At 39.2% G+C, this 23,259-nt stretch overlaps 2 protein-coding genes across 2 annotated transcripts; both read left to right on the top strand.

The window, feature by feature from the left end:
* The first annotated feature begins 7,034 nt into the window (after positions 1-7,034).
* Positions 7,035-11,303, top strand: LOC116305743 (scavenger receptor cysteine-rich type 1 protein M130-like). The gene is made up of 5 exons (XM_031715726.2): positions 7,035-7,480; positions 8,516-8,671; positions 9,035-9,361; positions 10,262-10,603; positions 10,867-11,303. The coding sequence occupies exons 1-5, from the start codon at positions 7,360-7,362 to the stop codon at positions 11,226-11,228; spliced, it is 1,308 nt and encodes a 435-aa protein (XP_031571586.2). The 5' UTR covers positions 7,035-7,359; the 3' UTR covers positions 11,229-11,303.
* Positions 11,304-13,139: 1,836 nt separating this feature from the next.
* LOC116305729 (uncharacterized) lies at positions 13,140-22,921 on the top strand. Its single transcript, XM_089026831.1, has 12 exons — positions 13,140-13,645; positions 14,197-14,259; positions 14,746-14,805; positions 15,421-15,510; positions 16,070-16,147; positions 16,461-16,532; positions 16,868-16,939; positions 17,575-17,652; positions 18,340-18,509; positions 19,643-19,783; positions 19,897-21,414; positions 21,595-22,921. The coding sequence occupies exons 1-12, from the start codon at positions 13,623-13,625 to the stop codon at positions 21,879-21,881; spliced, it is 2,652 nt and encodes an 883-aa protein (XP_088882957.1). The 5' UTR covers positions 13,140-13,622; the 3' UTR covers positions 21,882-22,921.
* Positions 22,922-23,259: the final 338 nt, after the last annotated feature.

The following is a 23,259-nucleotide window of genomic DNA, read 5'->3' as shown; positions in this document are numbered from 1 at the left end:
GTTTAAGGTCTTTGATGTATAACATTTCGTAGATCAAGCAATCAAGTTTTCCTTTGCATTTCTTCAGAACTACATAGTTGTTGTTAATATTATTTGAACGTTGATCTTCTTGGTGCATGTTTTTCAGATGTTTATCTATGGACGAGCTTGATAGCCGGTGCTCTTGGATGCGTTGTGATAGGTTATCGGGTTGTGTAACCCACATATACTATTGGTTTACCATCTTCAATTTAATAATTTTTTTAAATAGTTTCGATCATAATTGTTGACGATTTGAATTTCACTTTTATTGACTTCTCAACGTACCTTCGAGAATGTCTAATTCATTATGATTATTTGGTTCGTCACGTAGACTTTACTGAAAGTGGTCAGATGTAAAAATAACATTTACCCCCCAGCAATGATTCTTGATCGCTATTCAGAACTACTCGGCAACGTATCATGAAAAGCCGTGCGTTTGAAATTATTACTCGGGGTTCCTGCTGTGGAACAGCATGGGTCAAAAATGGGCTTTTCTTTCTTCACAATATGGTCAGTACGGCGCATGCTTCGCGCTGCAATACGACGGTTCAGCACTCGACATCCGCAAGTATGGTTCTGGTGAAATAAATCGAAAAGCAAAAATCCTAAAATCATGGTTTCATAGTAGATGAACTTTAAAAGAGATCCAATTTACTATGAATTTTAATAAACGCATCCCACATGGAAAGGAGTGAGTATGCGTTCAAAGCCATCAGCGTCACAACCAAAATTTTGAGTTTGCTGGTCATAGCAAGGGGTTCATCATCTTTTGCAAGTAAGCTCACGATTGCCGATGGTTGGTGAAGTTTTTCTTTACAAGTCGGTGTAGAAATTCAAGTCCAAGATCTGAGATTCACAGTTCAAGATTCAAGGCTCAAGATTCTCAAGACTCAAGAATCAAGATTTCTGAAGTCAAGAACTGGAAGTTGTATCCTCCTCCCTCTATTGGATTATTCCCTAGGTTTGTCCTACTTCGACAACCTAGGAATATTTCCTTCAAGGGCACTGATTATTAATATTTTTGGTATATTATTTTTTGGTCAAATATGTTCTCGGTACATAGGCCAAATACATTAGAATTAGGGCTTCCACGTCAATTACAGAAGCTTAGACAGCCGGTCACTAGGGATGAAATTATTGCGGCCATTGGAAAAGTTCTTGGAAACGAATTGCGTACTGCCATAAAATGTGTTCAGGTGTCTAATACAGGTTATTCTTGTAGAGTAACGTTTAAGGAGGAATCTCATAGACAAAGGGAACAGTTATTTACGAAAGGAATCTATATTAGGGGCTGTTTTTGCTTTTTCAATGGGGTTGAATCACCTCAACAAGTTGTGACGGTTTCAAACCTCCCTTGTGAGGTGGAGGATGACGACATCAAGGAATACTTTGAAAAATATGGGAGCGTAAATCAAGTGGTGAGAAATTTAGACAAATTTGGCTTTGAAACTGGAGATAGACGGCTTTTTGTGACATTAAATGAGCATATTCCTACGAGTGTTCTTTTGGACCCGTTTATTGCTCATATTAGATACCGTAGTCAGCCATTATGTTGTTTCTCATGCAACTGGTGGGGACATTCAAATACAAGATGTCCCCTAAAAGGTGTTTGCAACCGCTGTGGTGCGCAAGGTCACCATTCTTATGCTTGCTCGAAGGATCTTATTGAACCCCCTCGTTACGCTATAGATCGTCCTGAAGGACAGGACTTTCCGCAACATCCTGCTCTTTCTCTCCCAGAGGAGTCTCAAGAGTTGACAGAAAATATATCTCAGTCAGGTGTGATCACTGAAGTTGTACAGGAACCTACAGATTTGCGTTCTTCTTTGCAAAAGGATTCCTCCTCAGAAGTTATTTCTTCGCAACCGCTTTTTCCTAATCCTTCTTCTCAGGATTCTCTTCAAAATGTTGAGGTACTATCTCTGTCGTGTGATTCTAACTCTTCAATTTCCTTGGGAACATCTTTGTCCTCTCCTTCATTTAGTCATATGGTCAAACAAAACACGACGAAGGAAAAACCTGCTGAAGGGATGGACATTTGCTTTACTAATTTACGTAACCTCAAAAGATCTGTGGATCCAAAGGAGGTTATTACTCAACGTTCTAAAAAGAAACCCTATTTTTTCTTGCGTATTTATATAGTTATCTATATTTCTAATCATATATTGAAGGTTTAAAAAAAAAAGAAAAAAAAAAAAAAAAAAAGTGTATTGAAGTATGAATTGTTTACGTAATGTCATGTGTTATATGAATAATGTTACAAATAATGTTATGATTATTGAAAATGTTGAAATTGATGGTTTATTAATAAGCAGTTATTCAGAATATTGAAACTATCATAAATACTTGTTGATTTTTGTTTAAAATGAGGGCTCTCACTATAAACATAAATGGTCTGCGAGAGTATGTGAAAAGAACAACATTTATTTTTTGGCTGTCTTCCTTATCTCGCCCGCCTGATATTGTGAGCATCCAAGAAACTCACTGTATTTCACAACAAGAACTCAATAATTGGTTTGATAATTCTCCTTATCTAGCTTTTGGAGATTTCAACACAAAGCATTCTGGTGGTACTGCAATTTTGTTAAAGCGTGCCTCTCCTTTTTCTGTACTTAAACAGTACTCGGGTATCAATGGCCGCTTCACTTATTTAGATGTCCAATATGACTCTTGCAAAGTTTCTATCGTCTCCCTGTATGCTCCCAATCACAATCCTGAAAGAGATGGTTTTTTGACACAAGTAAATGATAGGCTTGATCCTACGTCTGACATTCTCCTCTTAGGGGATTTCAATACGGTTTTTACACCTATTCTGGATCGTCGATCCTTTAATTCTGTACTACCTGCTAGTTATGACAGTGTTACTGTCCTTCCCATCTTATTCCATGAAAATCGCTTGATTGACATTTGGAGGCACTGTCATCCTAGAACCCAAGAATTTACTTATATCAGTACTAATGGCATGGCTGCGTCCCGCATTGATATGATCGGACTTCCATTGCGTTTTGTTCCTCATGTTTCTGAGTGTAGTATTTTACCTTGTCCGCATTCTGATCACTCTGCTGTTTTCCTTGATTTCATATTGCCTGAAGTTCCACCCAGAGGCCCTTATTTTTGGAAACTCAATGTTAGTATTTTGGATAACGATGCATACGTGGAGCTCGTAAGGGACTTATGGAAGTCCTGGCAACCTCAGAAAGAGTCATGTACGTCATTGCTTGTTTGGTGGGATATAGGTAAAAGAAAGATCCAACAAGCCACCACTAGGTTTTGTTCCAAGTTATCTTTCAAACGACGGGCATCCAGGCATTCCTTGGAAGCTCAAGCAAGATCATTAAAAGTTCTGGTAGATGGGGGAGATCTCTCTGTTCTAAATCAATACCATAGTGTACTCAATGAATTAGAATTGTTTGATCGAGAGGCAGCCAAGGCGGCAGAAATAAGAGCTCGTACCAAATGGACTGAAGAGGGTGAGAGATCCCCTTCCTTTTTCTTCCGTATGGGAAAGAAGAATAGGGCCAACAAAATGATTGATCTTATTCTAGATAGCAATGATCAATACGTTTCTGATCCTGAGAATTTGAGGCAGGCTTGGTTCTCTTTTTACAAGGGTTTATTTACTTCACAAGAAACTGATGAAACCATTGCAGATGATTTTATTTCTAACTTGGAACGTAGAATTCCTTTAGAAGTGAAAGATGTGTGTGAGGGTCCTTTGACCATGAAGGAATGTCTTGAGGCTCTTGAGGGGATGCCGTCAGGTAAAACACCTGGTTTTGATGGTCTTCCCAAAGAATTTTATCTAAAGTTTTGGGATCTCATTGGAAAGGACCTGGTAGCTGTACTTAATTATGCCTTTAGGTGTGGTGTACTATCAGTTTCTCAGAGGAGAGGGATTATAACGCTCTCATATAAAAAGGGAGATAGATTTTTGATGAAAAACTGGCGTCCCATTTCCCTATTATGTACAGACTACAAGATAGCTTCAAGATCAATCGCGGGCCGTCTACGAAAAGTGATCGCTTATGTTGTATCTCCTGACCAGACCTGTTCGGTACCTGGCAGATTTATTGGTGAAAACATCAGGCTTCTTCAAGATGCTGTTACATATGGCAAAATAACTAATTCACCTCTGGCCTTATTGTCTTTGGATCAGGAAAAAGCTTTTGACAGGGTGGAATGGTCCTACATGCTCAGAGTCCTTGAAGGCATGGGGTTTGGACCTTCCTTTTGCTCGTGGGTACGCTTGTTCTATACTGGACCTCAGTCTTCGGTATTGGTAAATGGCTTCTTTACACCTTTTATAAATTTATCGAGGGGTGTAAGACAAGGTTGTCCACTGTCAGCGCCCCTTTACGTACTGATTGCTGAATCTTTAGCGTGTCGTATCCGTGCGTCAATCTATTTAAGAGGTTTGGTTCTTCCGCACCCTGATTATGAACCAGCACTTATTTCCCAATACGCTGATGACACGACCCTGTTATGTACAGATGACGATGAAATATCCACTGTCTTCTCCATCTATGAGGAATATGAAAAGGCATCTGGGGCTAAGATTAATAAAGAGAAATCTAAAGGGCTTTGGGCAGGCTCTTGGAGAGGTCGTAGTGATCCTCCCATTGACTTGCAGTGGTCTTCAGACAGTATTCCTTGTCTTGGCACATGTATAGGAAATGATGATGTCTCTCATCCAAATTGGGATGGTCGCTTAAACAAACTTTCTAGTGTACTAGATTCTTGGAAACATCGTAATCTTTCCTATTCTGGTAAGGCTCTTGTCCTGAATGCACTTGGCATGGCAGGTCTATTGTTTTGTGCCTCAGTACTAGCCATGCCAAACTGGGTCTTGGCGCAAGCTTCCAAGTGTACTTTGGATTTTTTTTGGTCGGGGAAAAAGCATTTGGTGTCACAAAACGTCCTTTTCCAATCCACCACTCAAGGTGGGTTTGGTTTAATTGATATACAATCAAAGGTGCGCGCACTTCATTGTCAGTGGATAAAGCGGTGGGCCCTGTCCCCATCGAAATGGTGTGCTTTCTTCTCCTTTTTTGTGGAGAAAGTATTTGGTGATGATTTACGTTCTGTTCTTTCATATCCTGCATATTATCCTTCTTATTTACTACCGGATTTTTATGCCTCACTTTTAGATGCTTGGGCATACGTCGGTGGCCATTTCTCAGTTCAATTGAAAACTTTTGCTATTCTGCGGTCCTCTGATGGTAGTGCATTGTCTATCTCATCTCTTACTACAAAATCTGTTTATTCAAATATCATTGAAAGGAATGTTATGCTTCCTAATTGCGTTTTGAAATTTTGCCCAATCTTTGGCGAGCTCTATTGGACAGACACATGGTCACAAGTGAACATTATGCCTTTGGATCGTCAAGTTCGTGATCTATCGGGGAAGATTTGGCATGGAGTGCTCTATACCTGTGATCGACTTGTCAAGTTTGGTATGAACATTGCTGATCCTTCATGCTTTTGTGGACATCGTTTGGAAACTCCAGTTCATTTATTCTTTGAATGTAACCTCATGCAAGAACTGTTACTATGGGCTCAGACCTTATTTCTGCGTGTTACTCCCTTGTCGCCATCCCTTCAATCTCGTCATATGCTATTTGGATATGACAATCATGAACGGCAGATTATTCCACCTGTTTTTTCCTATTTTCTTAATCTGTTGAAGTACTTTGTGTGGTTGGCTAGGAATGAGTACTGCTTTGAAGGTACTCTCCCTGTTGCCTCTGTGGTTAAAGCAAAGGTTGTGAAACGACTTAATATCCATCTGCTCTGTTACTCTAAACGTTCGGTTAGTCGAAAATCAAGGCGTTTTTTCAACAGATCCTGGAATGTTTTGGGAAAGTTTTCTCCGGATATTACTGTTATAACCTGGTCAGCCTAAAAGTAGTTTTCTTTGTCTTCTTTTCACTTGTACTTGTGTAACGTTTATGCAAGGGAAAACGTTGTGTTGCTTGAATAACCTATGAAGTGTTTTGATGAGTATAATCCTAGGTAGACCAGGATGATACTCTATATGTAAATGATGTTTTGATTATCTTTTTGTATTAGTGTTTATTGTAGTAATCTGTAGTGTGTAGGTCTACATGGGGGGCGGGGCTCATTACCCCGGCGTGTCTCTGGCGTCCATGTAGGACCCCCCCCTTGCTAAAGACCACCATACTGTCCCTTTTGCACATCTTGGGACACTGGTGCGAAGCTAAAACAAAAAGGGGTTAATCATCTACGGTCTAGGGACCGACTAACCTCTCCCTTAGGCTGCGGCCGAGCTTCCTGATCAGTCTGTAATTCTTCGAATAGCGGTGTTGGGGTCGAAATCTCCGGCATAGCCGTAAATGCTTCGCGCTGCCATACTGCGCTTCGGCACTAGATGTCTGGAGGTATGGTCCTGGTTTAAGAAGTCAGGAATTAAAAATCCTAATAATAATCTTTCCATAGCAGATGAACTTTAAAAGAGATCGTTCCATGGACGTAAACAGGAGTCTTCCAGGGTGGGTGCACAGGGAATGGGATTGGAACTATGTCTTAACTTCTATGAACAGCTGTCTTTAGAAGTGGTATAACAGTTCAAGTATTTGCAGAACCAAAATACGAAAAAAAATTTTTTTTAAAAAGATGAATGATCAATCCGAAGCAACCTAGAATTTGCAGAACAACAACAACAAAAAAATCCAATAATGGGTGTTAATTAATAGTTAAAATACTACAATTTTGAGATGAAAAAAGGTACAAAAATTATGGAAGAGTCAGCGGACCTTCAGCTTTTGCGGGAGGGAAGAGAGTGGGGATGCACTTGCACCCATTGCACCCCCCTTGGTTATGACCCTGTTAACGAAAAGAAATATACTGTAAAAAAACTAAATCATATGTTTTATATCCAATAAATGAGTCGAGATCTCGAAGTGCAATGTTTTATTTATCTTACTATTTTCTATTTAGTATGTGGGTAGGTGGGTAGGTGGGTACTTGGTAGGTAGGTAGGTCGGTATAAAGGTGGTTAGGTAAGTATGTTTATAGAACTAGACAAATGTAAGCATCTTAGAAAACAATACTTATTTTCAAATCTATCTCTAAGCAGCTGCTCCTTGTTGTCAAAGATGCTACATAAGGAGATCGTCAAGCCTTCCCATTACCATCGCCGTAACTGTCACGCAGCGAACAGATGGCTACCTTGATGAATATAGAGAATTTAAGCAATGTGATTGGCTACTGACAGCACCAATTGGTCACAGTATCAAGCTGATTTTCATAAAGAAAACGTATAGCGAGATACTCCTTGCATATGATGCTGCTACACCACACAACTCATCCACAAGGACGATGGATACTCAATTTTATCGAGAGGTAATATCCAGTGGACGCCATCTGTGGTTGAAAAATGTCAAAAGGTATACCAGTCACGGATTTACAGTGAAATATAAAGCCTTGAAGAAAAAGAAAGGTATTTAACATTTTGTTTAGTCAAATCACAGGGAGCCCAATTTAGATTAAAGTGAATGGTGAAAATAAAAAGGATGTTTTGCTGCATGGCTCGAGCAGATTTTTGTATACCATAAATCCTCTATTTAGCCCCCCGGGGGGGGCTTATTTATTTCAGGCACGTTTGAGGGAGGGCTTATTGGAGGGGGGGTGCATAATTGAGAGGGGGGCTTATTGATTTAGTCGAAACGCAGTATGTAATATGATTGTAACTCAGGATTAAACGGAATCATTACTATAGACCGTCTCGCATAATCTGTAGTTACGTACATGGCATTTTTATTATTTGATTCACCTGTGTTAGTCTCTCAAGTATAATTTACGATTATTGTGAATAGCAAAACTAAAACACGGTAACATTAACAAAGCAAGCTAAAAAGAAATGTTCTGAACAACCAAGACTTTAAAAAATCCCCTTTAATCTGTATACGTGATTCTTTAGTTGTGAAAGGGAGGGGGGGCTAAAAAGAGGGGGGGGCTTAACAAATTTCTTGCTTTAAAAAGGGGGGGGGGGCTTATTTGAGAGGGGGGGCTAAATAGAGGATTTACGGTATTTAATGACGTCTCGTTTCGCTCTTATGCCTCTTATTTACTTCATGTAGAATCAATACTGAGAATATTGAGTTAAGGGTGAGGGAAGCGTTTACCAATTGTCACACATATGGTTGGTGAAGAGTTTGTCGTATGTTTCATGTTGCATGTCTGCATATTTTCCGTTATTTTTTCTTCTGTGCTGAGATTATTTACATATGAAACATATAATACATTGATTTTAGCAAGAAGCAAGATGCAAGGTGCAAGGTGCAACAAAGCCTTCACTGACCAACCTCTTTTTGCCATACACAAAAAAACTTCTGTAAATAAGGCTATTCGTACATGTAGCTTAAATCATAATATTTATCCTCAAACCGAACGTTACCTTTTAACTTTTAACTTTAAAAAGTTCTCTGGAAGATTAGAGTTAACATGATTCTTTTATTTTTTTTATTTTTTTCAGTGTCGCAGTGTTCGCCATTGAATGTCAAAAATGGAAACCTGACCTGCTCAGATGATACCTGTCAGCTGACCTGTAATATGGGATATTTCTCTTTAAGGTCTACAGTTTTGACATGCGTAGAAGGAAACCAGTGGGCTGGTGTGTTTCCCAAGTGCTGTGAGTATATAAAAGCAACTGCGAACCTGGAGGACCGTTATAAGGACCGCTACGGTCAGACGGAAGCCTACCAAAGCAGTGAATAATTTAAGCAATAATGAGTTGGTATCGATCAACCCAACTCATCATCGTACTACTTTCAAAAAACCAATATGTTTTTCTTTCCATCCAAATAAAATACATAAGGTACCTCCCTAAATAGAGCAGTGGCGTTGCTTAGACGGGTCGAAGTGAAAGCATACCAAGACAAACTACGGGGGAAATTTGATAACTATTCTTTGGAACTAATTAATTATTTCCTTTTCTTCTTCTATAGTAATATTTAATGTCCATATAGGGTTTATATATACTTTTTCTTTCCAGTATCAGTCAAGATCGTAGGTACTACCAAGAATCAGTCTATGGGTCGTGTAGAAGTGTTTGTTGATGGACAGTGGTACGCGGTGTCTTACAGCAGAGGATGGACCATCCAATCAGCTAACATTGTCTGTCGAATGCTGGGTCTTCCCAATGCAACAGCAGCACCAGAAGGTTCCATATTTCCTTCTACAACAAGATACACGTTAATGCAGGTTGAACGTTGCACAGGACACGAGACATCGATATTTGATTGCAGTGTTCGTCTTTTATCTAACGCTAATAATTATGGACAGGGTTATGCAGCGGGAGTAATATGTGGTTATGTGAGAGGTATCTCTTTAGTCAAACATAGGCCTTTTTTGAGTTCAATAAACAGAATGCATTGTGGTCTAGCTTCGGTACAAACAACACCATATAAGGAATGATGAACAAAAAATGTTTGTGCCGAAACTAGAACACAATGCAGCATGTTCTCAGAAAACATCTATGGAACATAGCACTAGTAATCACGAAATATTAAAGGTCTCTTTATCTCTTTATCTAAGGGCCGTTATTGGAATGTTTTGAGGAGTTTGACCGAACCCCGTCTTAAAACCGCAATTGAAATCCCCAAATAATACGAACCCTCTTTGATTAACCCTCTGAAACTCAAAGGAAGAACGGGATCTTTTGGTTAGGCTTTTTTTTTCTCAAACGTCTCTACCCAAAATCCACATAAATCCACATAAATTTGAAGTTATTCACAAATGACATAGTAAAAGTGCGTGGGATTCCAAAACCCTGGTATCGTTCAACTTGTACATTTACATTACAGTTGAGGTTGGCAAATGATTTGCTCTTAAACGAGGCTATACCTGTAACCGGAATTAGTCTTTAGTCATCATTGAAAACAGAGCCATATTTACCGAATGAGAAAAAAAAGGCCGGATTGGCCATTGATTAGCTTGCTTCCATCGAGATTTGGGTGCACGCGGGAGGCTGCTAATCACGAAGGAAGCGTAAAGGTCGCACGAAGCGTAGTCGAATGAGACTCTAGCTTTTTGGTTGACTATATTACTCTAGCTTCTTTAGTGACTTATATATGACCAGTCTAGCTTCTCGAGTGGCGTTATATCGTAGCTATGTTATAAGGAACTATCAGTTATTTAACTTTTAAGTTACATAACAATCGTTCCTTATTAGGTTAAAACCTAATGATTTTGCTACCTTTTATTCTTCTATTTTATAAAGCTAAAGTTGAAGTCAAGGCAACCTCCCCAAACAAAATGCAACCCATAGGAGAAGTTTTGCTCTCTGTCAACGGCGTGAGAGCACCTCTCGGGGTCAACAACTGGGATAAGAACGCCATGGATGTAGTGTGTCGAATGATGGGCATCGAGGGACCTCATGATGCACCTCCTTTAACTATGCTTTTGGAGGATAGTGAAAATGGTGTGTGGGTAGACCACGTGAAGTGCTTAGGAAACGAGAGTTCTTTACTGGACTGTGATCATCCAGGGCTGAGGAACAAGAATCAATACAGTTTATTTGGCTCTTATGAAAAAGCGTTAGTAGCTTGTGGACAAATGAACCGTAAGTATAGGGACCATTTATAGCGGCTTTGCTACATCAATGTTGAACCTTTCTTGCATCTGGCAGAATGCTGTTGTGTGTTAAAACTATAACATAAAATAAAAGTACTAACAGGACTAGACTCATTATATTAAAGATTTTCATTTACGTTCATCAAGCGAGGTCTTCGCGGGAATAAATCCGAGCTCCATGGTTAAGATATAGTTTTTTGATACGCATAGGTCAACAGAATACCATCACACATTTTTTCTTTCATGTAACAGTTACTCTGCAGCTAAGCAGAGGAGTGAACGAACAAGATGGAATTATCCAGGCATACTTTAATGGCATCGAGGGAGGTACTGACTTTCAGACTCTTTCTAGTGCTGATCTCTTGGTAAATGGAAACGTGGCTTGCCGCATGCTTGGGCTCCCCACACCTGCTTACCACATTGGAGGGATTAGAAGTGGTAACTTTCCCGGAAATTGGGAGCTGGTGTTGTCACAAGTGCGTTGTCAAGGAAACGAGAAGTTTTTACTAGATTGCAATTATACAATAACATCGGCGAGTTTTCATAGCTTCTATTTCCTTAGTGTAAAACGGCAAATTTTAATCTGCAGTGAAGGTAGGTTGGTCATGTTGTGAAATTAATTAGTTATGTCCGCATGATTACTTAGATCGTAGACGTGATCAATCATAAGTTAGACAGACACACAGAAAGATAACAGAGAGATATTAAGAGTAAATTCAGAGTATTTAGGAGTATATTCAAGGAGTACTCGTGAAATGAGGTATAAATGCTCCCTTTTGTTTTTTTTTAATCTGAGTCATTTCCCTCGTTACCATGTGATTGCCTATACTGATTACTACATTCTACCTAAGCCTTTCTTTTCGATTCAGGGATAGAAATTTCAACCCATTGCAATTGGCAAACATTCTAATCCCATTCATTGTACCTATGAACCTCGCTCGTTTGACTCATTTGCATATTTGTGAGGATCCGTGTCATAGCCTAAAAACAGCGCCCAAACCTCCCATACTGACCTTTTTCAATCGTTGTGACTGTTTTCAATTAATGTTTCATAAAATTTAGAAAAAGTTTAAGCAAGTATTTTATCCTATCATACAGGTTTTTCCTGTCCTTCTGGCTGTCAGTGTTCTGATAAAAATGTTAAAGTTTCTTGTATTAATGGAAATTTGACGGCAGTCTGGCAAAACATTCACATAATCACATTTGTTTTGTAAGTAAGCATCTTATCCTTATCTCTTTATCTCTTTTTGTGCTATGCCATAAATCAGAAAGCTTTCATGCCAGCATATTGTATATCTTCCTCATCTCGCTAGTTAGTCGGTGAAGTCATACCCTTGGGGACCTTATAAATTGCGGATTGGAGCAAGTGAAACCGGGAGTATATTTTAACTTTTCAGTTACAACAAAACTACAAAAGTACGAGAAACCTGTTAATTGAAAGTTAGACGTAACTTGTCCAATCAACGTCGAGAATATGCGTATTAATATGCGAAGCAATTCTTCACTCCTTAATTTTTGGTTCCATCTGCGTCTTCTTTTTTTCGTTTTTTTCCCCAGGTCTGTTCAGAATACCAAGAGCATGGTGGATTTTGGGGAAGATCACCTACTTCGACTTCCCCTCTCTCTTCACACTCTGTATGTTCACCTTAGTTGAAATTTAGTCTGGGCGTAATGTTTTCATTCCCTTGATTGTCGATAACACTCTGAATCCTTCATCAGTGAAAAGGCAGGCGAAGAACATTACATTATTCATAATAACAAACAAAACGTTCGTCTGATTTATTAAATTGAACTCATGAATGACGCAGATCGGACAAGGAGAAATGCAGTCAAATCCTTATTACGTATCACGGGAAATCTAGGTAATTTTCTTCAGGTTTTTTAGCCTTCTTGAAATGGAGAACTAACGAAATGTTTTACATTTTACATATCCGCCAAAGTGCAATATAAATAATTCAGTTTTATCGGGTGAGAAAATTAATGTAGTTACGTCGTCAGGAGCAAACGCATGGAGGTTTTTGGTATACTTTGAAACATTTGACCGCATGTGTAACTGCATTACGCTATGAAATCTAGCCCCACGTATTGCAGCATAATATGATAAGCTCAGTTTTTGATGCCGCATCAACGAAAGTTTGTCCGCCACAAGAAAACATGAAGACAAGCATCGCAATGATTCTATGACAAAAATTGAAACTAAAATGATACTAACTTTATTTTTAGCTCGATCAAAGGATACAGAATTTCGAGGTTAAAACGAATTTACTTTCTCGAACGGAGAGAGTTAACCAATCTGTAAGGATAATCAGTGTTATCCACCCTAAACATATCATAGGTCGAAGTTGGAGTAGAGAAAGCTCACCGGCTCCATATATGGTATGATCAATTCCATATTTGGATTGTTCGGAAAAGCGGAAAACAAAAAGGCCGTCGTTTTATAACGAATTCGACATGATCATTTTTGAAGAAGAAAAGAAAAAAAAAGACAAGCAAAAAAAGAAAAACTTTGGAAAATCGAGGAAGGATACGGGGACGATGTTAACTCGTGGGTCTGCCTCGCAGACAACAGACACAGGGAAACACGACACCCAATGTTTGATATGATTGAGCGTTATTAGCCATTCTGAGGTTGAGGGGAAACTGAGTTGGCATTGCAGTGCATTTTGGGTATTTTTTAGGGGACGAAATAGACGCCATCTCGGTTTTAGGTTTTGAGGAGGGAGGACTGGAAACCGGTGGACCCCAAAGAAAAGTCCTCAAAAAAAAAAAGGAAAAGACCTGAGAAACTCTATTGACATGTGATGCTAGTGTCCAGGACCACAGAGGCCGGTGGGAGGTGATTGCTCCACTTCTACGCCACCCTTGATCGCATAAACGAACAATATCCTTCTAAAACCTTTGCCATATATTATTTTCTTTCTTAGTTTCGTTGGTACTAAAACGCATATTTGCTTTGTTTCAGAATTCTTCATAATAACGAGCTAAAGGTTATCGACCCGTGGTTTTTGATGGGCGTTGTAGTTTCCAACGTGTATGTAGTTAACATCCCCTGTTAATAACCTGTAGGTCGGTAGGTCGGTAGGTCGGTAGGTCGGTAGGTCGGTAGGTCGGTAGGTCGGTAGGTCGGTAGGTCGGTAGGTCGGTAGGTCGGTAGGTCGGTAGGTCGATTAATTAATATTATTAATAGACCGGTGCGTATCTCAACAGAGAAATTTACGATAACGATATCACTACAATCAAATCGAGTGCGTTTGGCGGATTCCATTTAAGCGTTATCCTGTATGTAAACTATTGTTTATTGTTAGAAGGGGCACACAAAATGTTGTCAATCGCGAGTGCTGCGTCTTAGTAGTACTCTTCCCAAGACAAGGCATTTGTGATTTTTTATCGTCTTCGTAGCTTTATGTTATGTTAAGTGCAAGGGCATTTCAAATCCACCACGTGATGCCAATGCTGTTCACGTGGGCATGAATTTTACACCACGTGATAAAAACTTCATAAAAACTTCAAAATCATCAGTATCATCATCATCATCACTATATCATCGTTATTGTCATTGTTGGTATTGAATGTTCTCTGTAGGTCATTGGTGAGAAACAACATAAGAGAAATAGAAAAAAACGCGTTTCGAATCAGCCAATCCGTGTGAGTACAGCTCTGTTTTGTCTTAGAGTGTCGATTGTTGATTAACTTTGAGTTTTTATTTCCTTTAAACCTTGATGTTTGTGACTTTAAAGGCCCGTTTACACAGGCGATTGTTTCGGCGATTTGCCAAGTATGAGTTCCTTTATATGACTAGTTCTTCATATCACGAGATAAGATAAGAAACAAGTAGCAAGAAAAGAAATGAGGAAAAAAATTAGAATTTGAAAGGATATTCACCGTTAAAAACCGCTGCTTAGAATTAACATTTTTTTACAAAATCGCAGCAGATCGCGCGAAAATCGCGAATCAATCGCCTAAAAATCGCCTGGAATCGCAGTGGAAATCGCGCTGCAAATCGCTGAAAAGATCGTCTGGTAAACGGGCCTTTAAAAGCCTCACCCTTTATGGCCATTACACCAATAACAGTAGCAATAAACAGCGTATTTAACATGTTTGCCATTCTGACCTTACTGCATATCGCCGCAGAATTATCGAAGGAAACAAGATCCCTAAAATCAAACAAGAACATTTTTATTATAATAAAAGGTAAATATATGAAAATTAGAACGACCAAAATACATGTCAATAAACATTATCTTTATCGTTATCGTCATAGTTATCATTGTCTTTCTCTTAATCTTGTTTTTACGAGGAAAACACTTAATAGCCAGTGGCTAACAAACCTGTGGCCCTCGTTCCATGATCGAATTGGAATTTAGGAGTTGATTTTTGTGGAGGCACTGAGGAAAACCGGAGAAGCATAACTTGAGAGAACCAACTAGAAACTCTACTCACATACAACACCGAGCCTGACGAGACTCGAGTAACATGGATGAGAGGCGCGCGCTCTCACAGCTACGCCACACGTGCTTCCCTAAAAGGGTTAATTACCTAAGTTCTACGTACTCGTAAACCCACATATTTGACAACCGAATCCCATCGTGTTAATATTATTGTCATTTAATCACTGCGTGCATTAATTTTATCTATTCTATTTTTGTAAAAAGGAAGCAAATACTGCAAGCTGATTGCCCTTAGAAAAAATATAATTCAAGCATATTTAGTTTTGGACTTCACTCAGTTCAATTACCATTGATATAGTGCTTAGGTATCAACAAGGTACATTCTTACAATGTATTAAATATATCTATTTTTTTACAGCCATTATTTGGAACTCAAGAAAAGACTACAAAAAGGGGACCAGACACTTATTGACATGACATTATATAACATACATCCAGGGGATTTCATGTGAGATTATTATTATTATTATATTATTATTATTATTGTTATTATTATTATTATCATAAATGATGACGGTGATGGAGAAGATGATGATGATGATGATGATGGTGGTGGTGGTGATGATGGGGGTGGTGATTGTGAGGGTGAGGGTGAGGGTGAGGGTGAGGGTGAGGGTGAGGGTGAGGGTGAGGGTGAGGGTGAGGGTGAGGGTGAGGGTGAGGGTGAGGGTGAGGGTGAGGGTGAGGGCGAGGGTGATGATGACGTTGAAGATGATTATATTATCCGCTATAAGTCCCTTTTATTGTAAACACTGTAACAGCTTAGCTTACGTAAATGACTTGTCGGCTTTTTCGCGGATTTTCTGAAACACTAGACACACAAGAAAACCCATTCGGTCAGTTTTGGTTTCTCTTCGTGACTCTGAACCAAGGATAAACGCGTAACTTGGTAAATTGAAAAATAAAATGGAATGCTATTTTAGATTAACGCTGTGATGATTTTGCAACCATATCACTGACACGAATACTTTGGGGTAAAAAACTCATTGTTGTGGTTGTTGTTCTAGTGCTCTACCGAATAACCAAATAGAAGATATAGAAGATGGCGCTTTTGAATATTCTGAGGCAAAAAGAGCTACTGTTTTGTGAGTATCTGATATTCAACGTAGACAGTAGCAGTAGCAGTAGCAGTAGCAGTAGCAGTAGCAGTAGCAGTAGCAGTAGCAGTAGCAGTAGCAGTAGCAGTAGCAGTAGCAGTAGCAGTAGCAGTAGCAGTAGCAGTAGCAGTAGCAGTAGCAGTAGCAGTAGCAGTAGCAGTAGCAGTAGCAGTAGCAGTAGCAGTAGCAGTAGCAGTAGCAGTAGCAGTAGCAGTAGCGGTAGCAGTAGCAGTAGCGGTAGCAGTAGCGGTAGCGGTAGCGGTAGTAAATTAAAATTAATCAAACATTAATTTTTATGCAGTCTCTTACAGAATAACCTTATAAGAAGAATCAGAAATACAACTTTTGGACGTTTATATAGTACAGCAATGCTGTAAGTCAGGATGCTAAAACTAATAAAGTAAACAATTCTATAGTTATATCTTTGAAATTTGGTGCATATTTAAACAACGTATGCTTTCCTTGATAGCGGTATTTTTCAAGGGCCTGATAAGGACCATGACATAATGATGATGATGATGATGATGATGATGATGATGATGATGATGATGATTGTTATTATTATTACTATTTTGCCTGCCTGGCTTCATTACTGGGTTCTATTGCTTGTCCATATGAAGGACCTACGACAGGTCAAAGTCAGTGGTGATGCGGGGAAAAATCGACTATTCGCGGGTCTCCTAATTCTGAATCATGCGCTTGCTTTAGATGGCTTTCTTCTAACCCTTTGGAGATCATCGAAGATGGAGCATTCATATCGATGTCCTATCTTCGATATATGTAAGAAGTCTTAACAAATACACTTATTTCAATAAACGTTGTTCCAAGATCGCAAGGCCCAATTATGGGCATGCATTATTTATTTATTCATAACGACTTTATTTGCAAAAAGATGACAAAAAAAGGCAAAAAGGATGTTGACAGGGAGGAACTAAATCCCCATATGTGAAGTCAACCCCCACTAAGTCAGGTTAATAAATTAAGGAAAGATAACGATAGATCGATTACCACGGCCCCTGCACAACCACTCATTCAAGTTAATTGGTGACATTGGTCTGTAGCAAATGTTGTGGGGTCTGGGCTGTAGTGCTCTCATTGGCTAGATAAATAGCCTTGATTTTTCACAATTCAGAAATTGTCGGCGCTTTTCGTGCAGCCTCCCTTTCCGTTTTGACTAGCCAGCGTAGCGGCTCCCGAGAGCCGCTACGCTGGCTAGTTTTGACATACACTAACAGTCTATCTGATTCACATTTTTAGGATCGAATTTTAGCATTTTTCTTGATTTTGTTTAAACTTAGAGCCTCTTCAATATTAGGTTTAGCAATAATATTCGTGCCATCATTATAACATATATACTATTATTCTTATTGTTATTGTTCTTTATAAGAATCGTCATTCATTATTTTTGTTATCAGAAATCTGGCTGATACTAAGTTGCAGAGGATTGTCCCTGCCACCCTGATGAACCAAAATAAACAAATCATTCTACAGGTGTAAGTTACTCAATCAATTTTTAAAACTTTATCCTCGTAATCCTTTGAAATATTAGTTTATTTATATAACAATACAGACGTGTCATCGTTAATCACCAGTGAGGTAGCTCAAAATATGTTAACTGACATATTAAAGACACCTTTGACAGTCGCTATACAGTCTATGTATGACCCTGGAGCACAGCTCTAACTAGTTTGAATTAGTTAGGATTGATTTGCGAACCCGTGCGCCAGTTCTTCTTAGATTATGAATAAGTTGCTGGGTAGCATTGGTGGCGTACGCTGCAAACACGTCGTCTTTCACCCGAGTCCAACGGGTCGGGTCGCTGATTCGAGTCCTGCGGTCGCCACATGTAATTTGAGTTTCTTTCATGTATTGTTCTCTCCTATGCTACGAGGGTATTGTCAGGGTTCTCCGGTTTCCTCCCTACGTAAAAATCAGCATGTGAGTTAAGCGTTGTGTGCATATAATATTAAATGTAGTGGTAGTGTGTGCAAATTAATAGTGTCCCCAATTAGTAGGAAAGTGCTAGAATGACTAGACACTTTAATAAAGAGATGTGTTTTAAAGAAGAATAAAGATATAAACCTATAAACAGCCCTGACCATTCGTAGGAAATAGTTATACTGTTGACCCTGGGACTCGCAGTAACAAAGGTAATTTGTTTGTAATTATTCTTTTCACAGTTTTCGAAATCTCGCATCGGAAACAACTGCATTTCTTTGTGATAGATGTAAAGGATTTTATAGCGAAAGAGGATACATTGTTGAAAGAAATCCACATGGCCAATTTGAATGTTTTCCGTGTCCATACGGAACTTTCAAACAGGGAGGCTTTTGCAATACATGTCCAGCAGGTAGGATGTCCTCTTGATATCTGAATCACTTATAACTCAATATCTGAATAGGATTTGATAGGATTTCCAGGCTTTTTAATTTACAACCTTTATTGGGTATCAATAAAATAAGTCATAAGTTTGAAGCAAAATTTAAAAATTTTTTAGGCCAATCATTTCAAAATTTGAGTATTATTTATTCATTAATTAGAGCGTAACTTGAACTACAAAAAATCTGTTCCTGCTGTCGAGTTACGCGCCTATAGCGTTATTCGAACTCACACAACTTTCTTAATGACATCGAATTGCAATAAAGTATGTATGTGGTTACGCGCACTGCGTGACAACGTCAAATTTGGGTGTGGTCGAGTGCGTAACTCGAAAAGCGCGTAACTCGAAGCGAGTAACTCCATAAATACCCGTCCTTCTCATAACTCAATATCTGAATCCGCCTTTAGTATATGAGAAGCGTCTTTGCATAAAGGACCATCATCTACCAAAATATCATGATGATCATGAATACCCATTAAAAGAATAAAATCAAACTTTGCTTGTAATAAAAAAACGTACCTTTTAAAACTTTGATCATCATCATCATCATCGTGATGAACATCATCATAGAACGTTCTCTTTACGATACATCAAGCCACATTCCATCTCCTTCGAATAAAGCATTTTTTCACTTTCCACTAGTTATATATCGTAGTTCCTGTCCAGGAAAACTCGTGGTCATTTGAACCACGTTTCGCCATGGTCGATGTTTCAGAAACTAGGATAGTGATATTTTCCCGAAAAGGGTCAGGATATTGTTGTTATCCTCCTGTCATTTTCGAGTACGAAATGATATTGCCAATCTTTAAAAGTTACTATACCTATATTTAGATCCAACGACGAGTACGAGAACAAGTTCGAAGACGAGTTTTTTAAAATTGGTCTCGTGCGCGTAGTTAACACTGAATCGTGATCGATTTTCGATTTTTTACAATCCGAAGTTTCACGACCACGATAACGAGGAAATGATATTTCCAATCTTTAAAAGTTTAAAATGTAAAGGTCTCACAATGACACATGCCAGCAATGTTCAAAACTATTGGCGGTCCCAATAGCCCAGTATGCTGCGCCTATTCCTAAAACTTTTTTCCTTTTAAAACAAGGTGGTTTCTATCAAGATGAGCAGGCACAATACAAAATACTTTCTCATGGTATAGGATGTAAACAGTGTCCAGACGGAACTTTTGTGAGTCTGCAAAGTTCACCAGGAGTACAAAAAGCCGACTGTCAGAAATGTCCAGAAGGTATTAAATATTATATATGCACAAGTGTCATGGAAACTGCACACTCCCTTTCATAAAATGTTTGACAAAACATATTCCTTTCTCATTGACATTTGAACACATTCGTATTACAGGAACCAGTCCTGATCACCCAGCTTTGTTCAGAGCCTGTTTTTGCCGTGACGACCATTACCGTGTACATCGCTTTGCGGCCTGTTTCCCATGTACACGAGGATACAAATGTACAAACGAGACCATCAACCTGTTACCTGGTTTCTATTGGAAGTGGAATTCTACAGAAACCAAACACATGTACCTGAACTTTTCTGCCGAGTTACAAGTCACTAGCCAATCATATAACAAAAATCTGGCTCACTATACTCAAGGTCTTCCTAAAGCCTACGCATGTCCTACTGCATCGGCGTGCAAAGGTGGTATAGACTCGGAATGCTCTGTTGGTTACGAGGGTCCCATGTGTGCAATGTGCAGTAGACATTTTTACATGCTCGCATCGATATGCCGCAAATGCCCCACCCCACCCTGGATAGTAACCCAGATCATACTTGTCATTGTGATTGTAGTGGGTCTGATTGTCTTGCTGATAAGAGACAAAAAGAAAAAGTCAAGTGGGAGATCTCTCTCTGATATCATGACAGCCAGACTTAAGATCCTGATTGGATTCTACCAAGTCACTTCAGGAACAATCTCCAGTTTCTCGTACGTCCATTGGCCTTATGCCATGATCAAGCTGGTCAGGTATGCAGAGGTATTCCAGATGAATCTTCTACAAGCAGCTCCACTTCATTGCATATCAGACTCCCTCAAGACTAATGTTCACGTCAAACTGCTTGCTGCAGTACTATTTAATGTTGTTGCTATAATGGCTGGAATCGTATATTATCATATCAGGGTCAGACAAATCCCTAGCAAGAGGAGGTCTCTTCTTCAACAGCGTTGTTACCGCACGGTCTTCCTGATCTTATTCATTTCGTTCCCCATGACATGCAGCTACATTTTCCAGGCTCTCCCCGAGACTTGCCAGGAAGTCTGCACCTCGACAGATGAGAAGTTCTGCAAGTCGTACTTGAAATCTGACTACTCTGTAGAATGTGGAAGCAAAACTTTCAAGGTCAAAAGCCTCTTCTTTTATGTCCTTGTCGTCTATCCTGCTGGATTTCCATCGCTCATCTTCTACCTGCTTTGGAAATATCGCTACAAAGGAGGACAGCATGCTTCCCGCGAGGAAAGAGTGCATACAAAGCATGATGGTATCGTGGAAGGGTTGAAATTCGTGTACGAGAACTACGCCAGTAATGTGTGGTTTTGGGAAATCATCGAACTGGTGCGCAAAGTTCTTCTGACGTCCGTCATTCTGCTGGCTCATGCTGAAAGTCGTACATACCTTGGTGTAACAGCCATAATATCAGGAATATATGCCGTGCTGTTTGCTTACTACAAGCCAATCACAGACACCTTTGAACACTGGCTACAGTTGACGTCACTATTGGCTACCATGGTGAACATGATCGTTGGGATGCTACTGAAGATCCCTAGTGACAGCCTGTCTTCAAGTGTTAATACCCACGTTGATGAAGCTTTTGTAACAGCGGTGCTGATGATTGCTAATGTTGCTGTCATCGCCATCATGGCTGGTTAGTAGAATAGAATGTGCATTCTTAGTTGTACGCTATTGTACGATCCTTGAATCGAACATAGTGTCTTGTTACATGACATGAGGCTTCTCAGTGATGTATAACAGTTGTCGGGGATTAGCCATCCCCACATTTCTAAATTCTGATCTGTTCTATTTGTTTCATGTTTTTGTTCCACAGTCAATTATATGGTAACGTTAGTACAGACTGTGCAGGTCATCAGGAAGAACCCACAATGTTCTATCTCGTGCTGTTTGTACCTCTTCCTGACCATAAACCAAGCAGGGAGTGACGTTTCTGGGATAGAAGGTAATAATGACCTGAAGAATTACCAAGACATGAACGTTGGTGTTGAACAACCAGAACTGGAAATGAGCCCCGGGGGATTTGACATTGAGCTTGAAGACGAAGAAGAACAAGAAGAAGAAAAAGAAGGCGAGATTGATCGTCAAGTAACTACGGCCTAAAGCTAGAAGACCATGTATGAATTCCAAGCCAAATAGTGACAGCTATTTATCATATATTATCGCTTTGCTTATCATTCTATTGTTTGTTTGTTTTAAGGTAAAAGCAGGGTGCGGATCTCGGTCATTTATTACAAATTTGTAAAAACGACTTTTTAAAATCTCAACTGCCGATTATTTAAGGACTACAAATTTGTTAACATTAATTTCTAGATAATGTTTTCACAAGTTGGAAAAACTTTTCCCTCTTTTCTTCCTATAACGCAAACGGATATTAACTCTTACTATTCTTGGAGTGCAAACACGTGATCCCTTGAGATAAAAATAACAATGAAACAGCCGCCATCTTGGTTGATCTAGCACAAGAGAAGCGTAATGAGCAATGCTTTATATAGTCAACCAACATGGCGGCTATGAAGTAACATACACTCCAAGAATAGGAATATGCATGATCCATACAGCTTGTAATATAAATTGAGAGACAGTCCATGAACGATAGGACTGGTTTGTGCAAGGGTATGCGCGTAAGCTAACTCTATTTATCCTGCAATGTTTATTTTCTTTGGTATGTTTATTTATGGGTGTTTATGCTTCGCGTAGTAAATCTACGTTGCAAGATAGCTAGTAATAAAAGTCATCATGAATTGCTACAGACCCAATCTCATAGAAAATAACGCAGACGAAAATGAAAAAAGATTTGATTATTCAACCCAATACGGATTCCCTGAGAATTACTTCACGTGTGGCTGTATATCAATCTCTCGTCTCTCCAAGACGCCACACATATGGCTAGCGGCTAAAGGGTGAACACCCAATTGTCTCTTCTTTACTCACTCGGTCTTTGATCTGATCCTGATTCATTTCTTTCAGAGCTCCTCGAAGTTCTGTTTAAACACCTGTAAAGTACTAAATAGCTCTGAATTTCTCAAAACAGATTTCATTCAGTTTTCAGTTTGAGTGCGCCGAGTTGTAAACATTGCACAAGAGTATTCATGGGACACCAAAGATGCGCTACTATGGTGATACAGAGGTATTCAACTAATTCTGGAACAAATAAACCTATTAGTATTTATGAGTATATTGAGTTTATAAAGCACATCAATCAAAAGAAAATTGTTCAGATATCTTTACATACTCTGATTGACGGCAGTGTATTGCCCAATTTCCCTGTTGCAAGTACTGTTGTCTTAATTAGCGGCATGGTAATGAAAACAGTGATAAGCAGCACACTGATGCATCATACAGCCGTACATAGTCGTTTTGAGGTGAATTTTCTAGATCACGATGGGGAAATATTGTACACATTTTCGACCGGAAGCTTTATTTTTTTCCCTGATGAAATTTATATAAAGAGCTAAAATTCAATGAATAAATCTTTCCC

This window comes from Actinia tenebrosa, unplaced genomic scaffold (assembly GCF_029948245.1).
Source record: "Actinia tenebrosa isolate PJP-AT-01 unplaced genomic scaffold, QUT_ActTen_1.0 PGA_scaffold10__47_contigs__length_13832649, whole genome shotgun sequence".
Classification (NCBI taxonomy): Eukaryota; Metazoa; Cnidaria; class Anthozoa; order Actiniaria; family Actiniidae; genus Actinia; species Actinia tenebrosa.
Note: the sequence above shows the minus strand (reverse complement) of the source record. Positions and strands in the feature narration are given on the sequence as shown.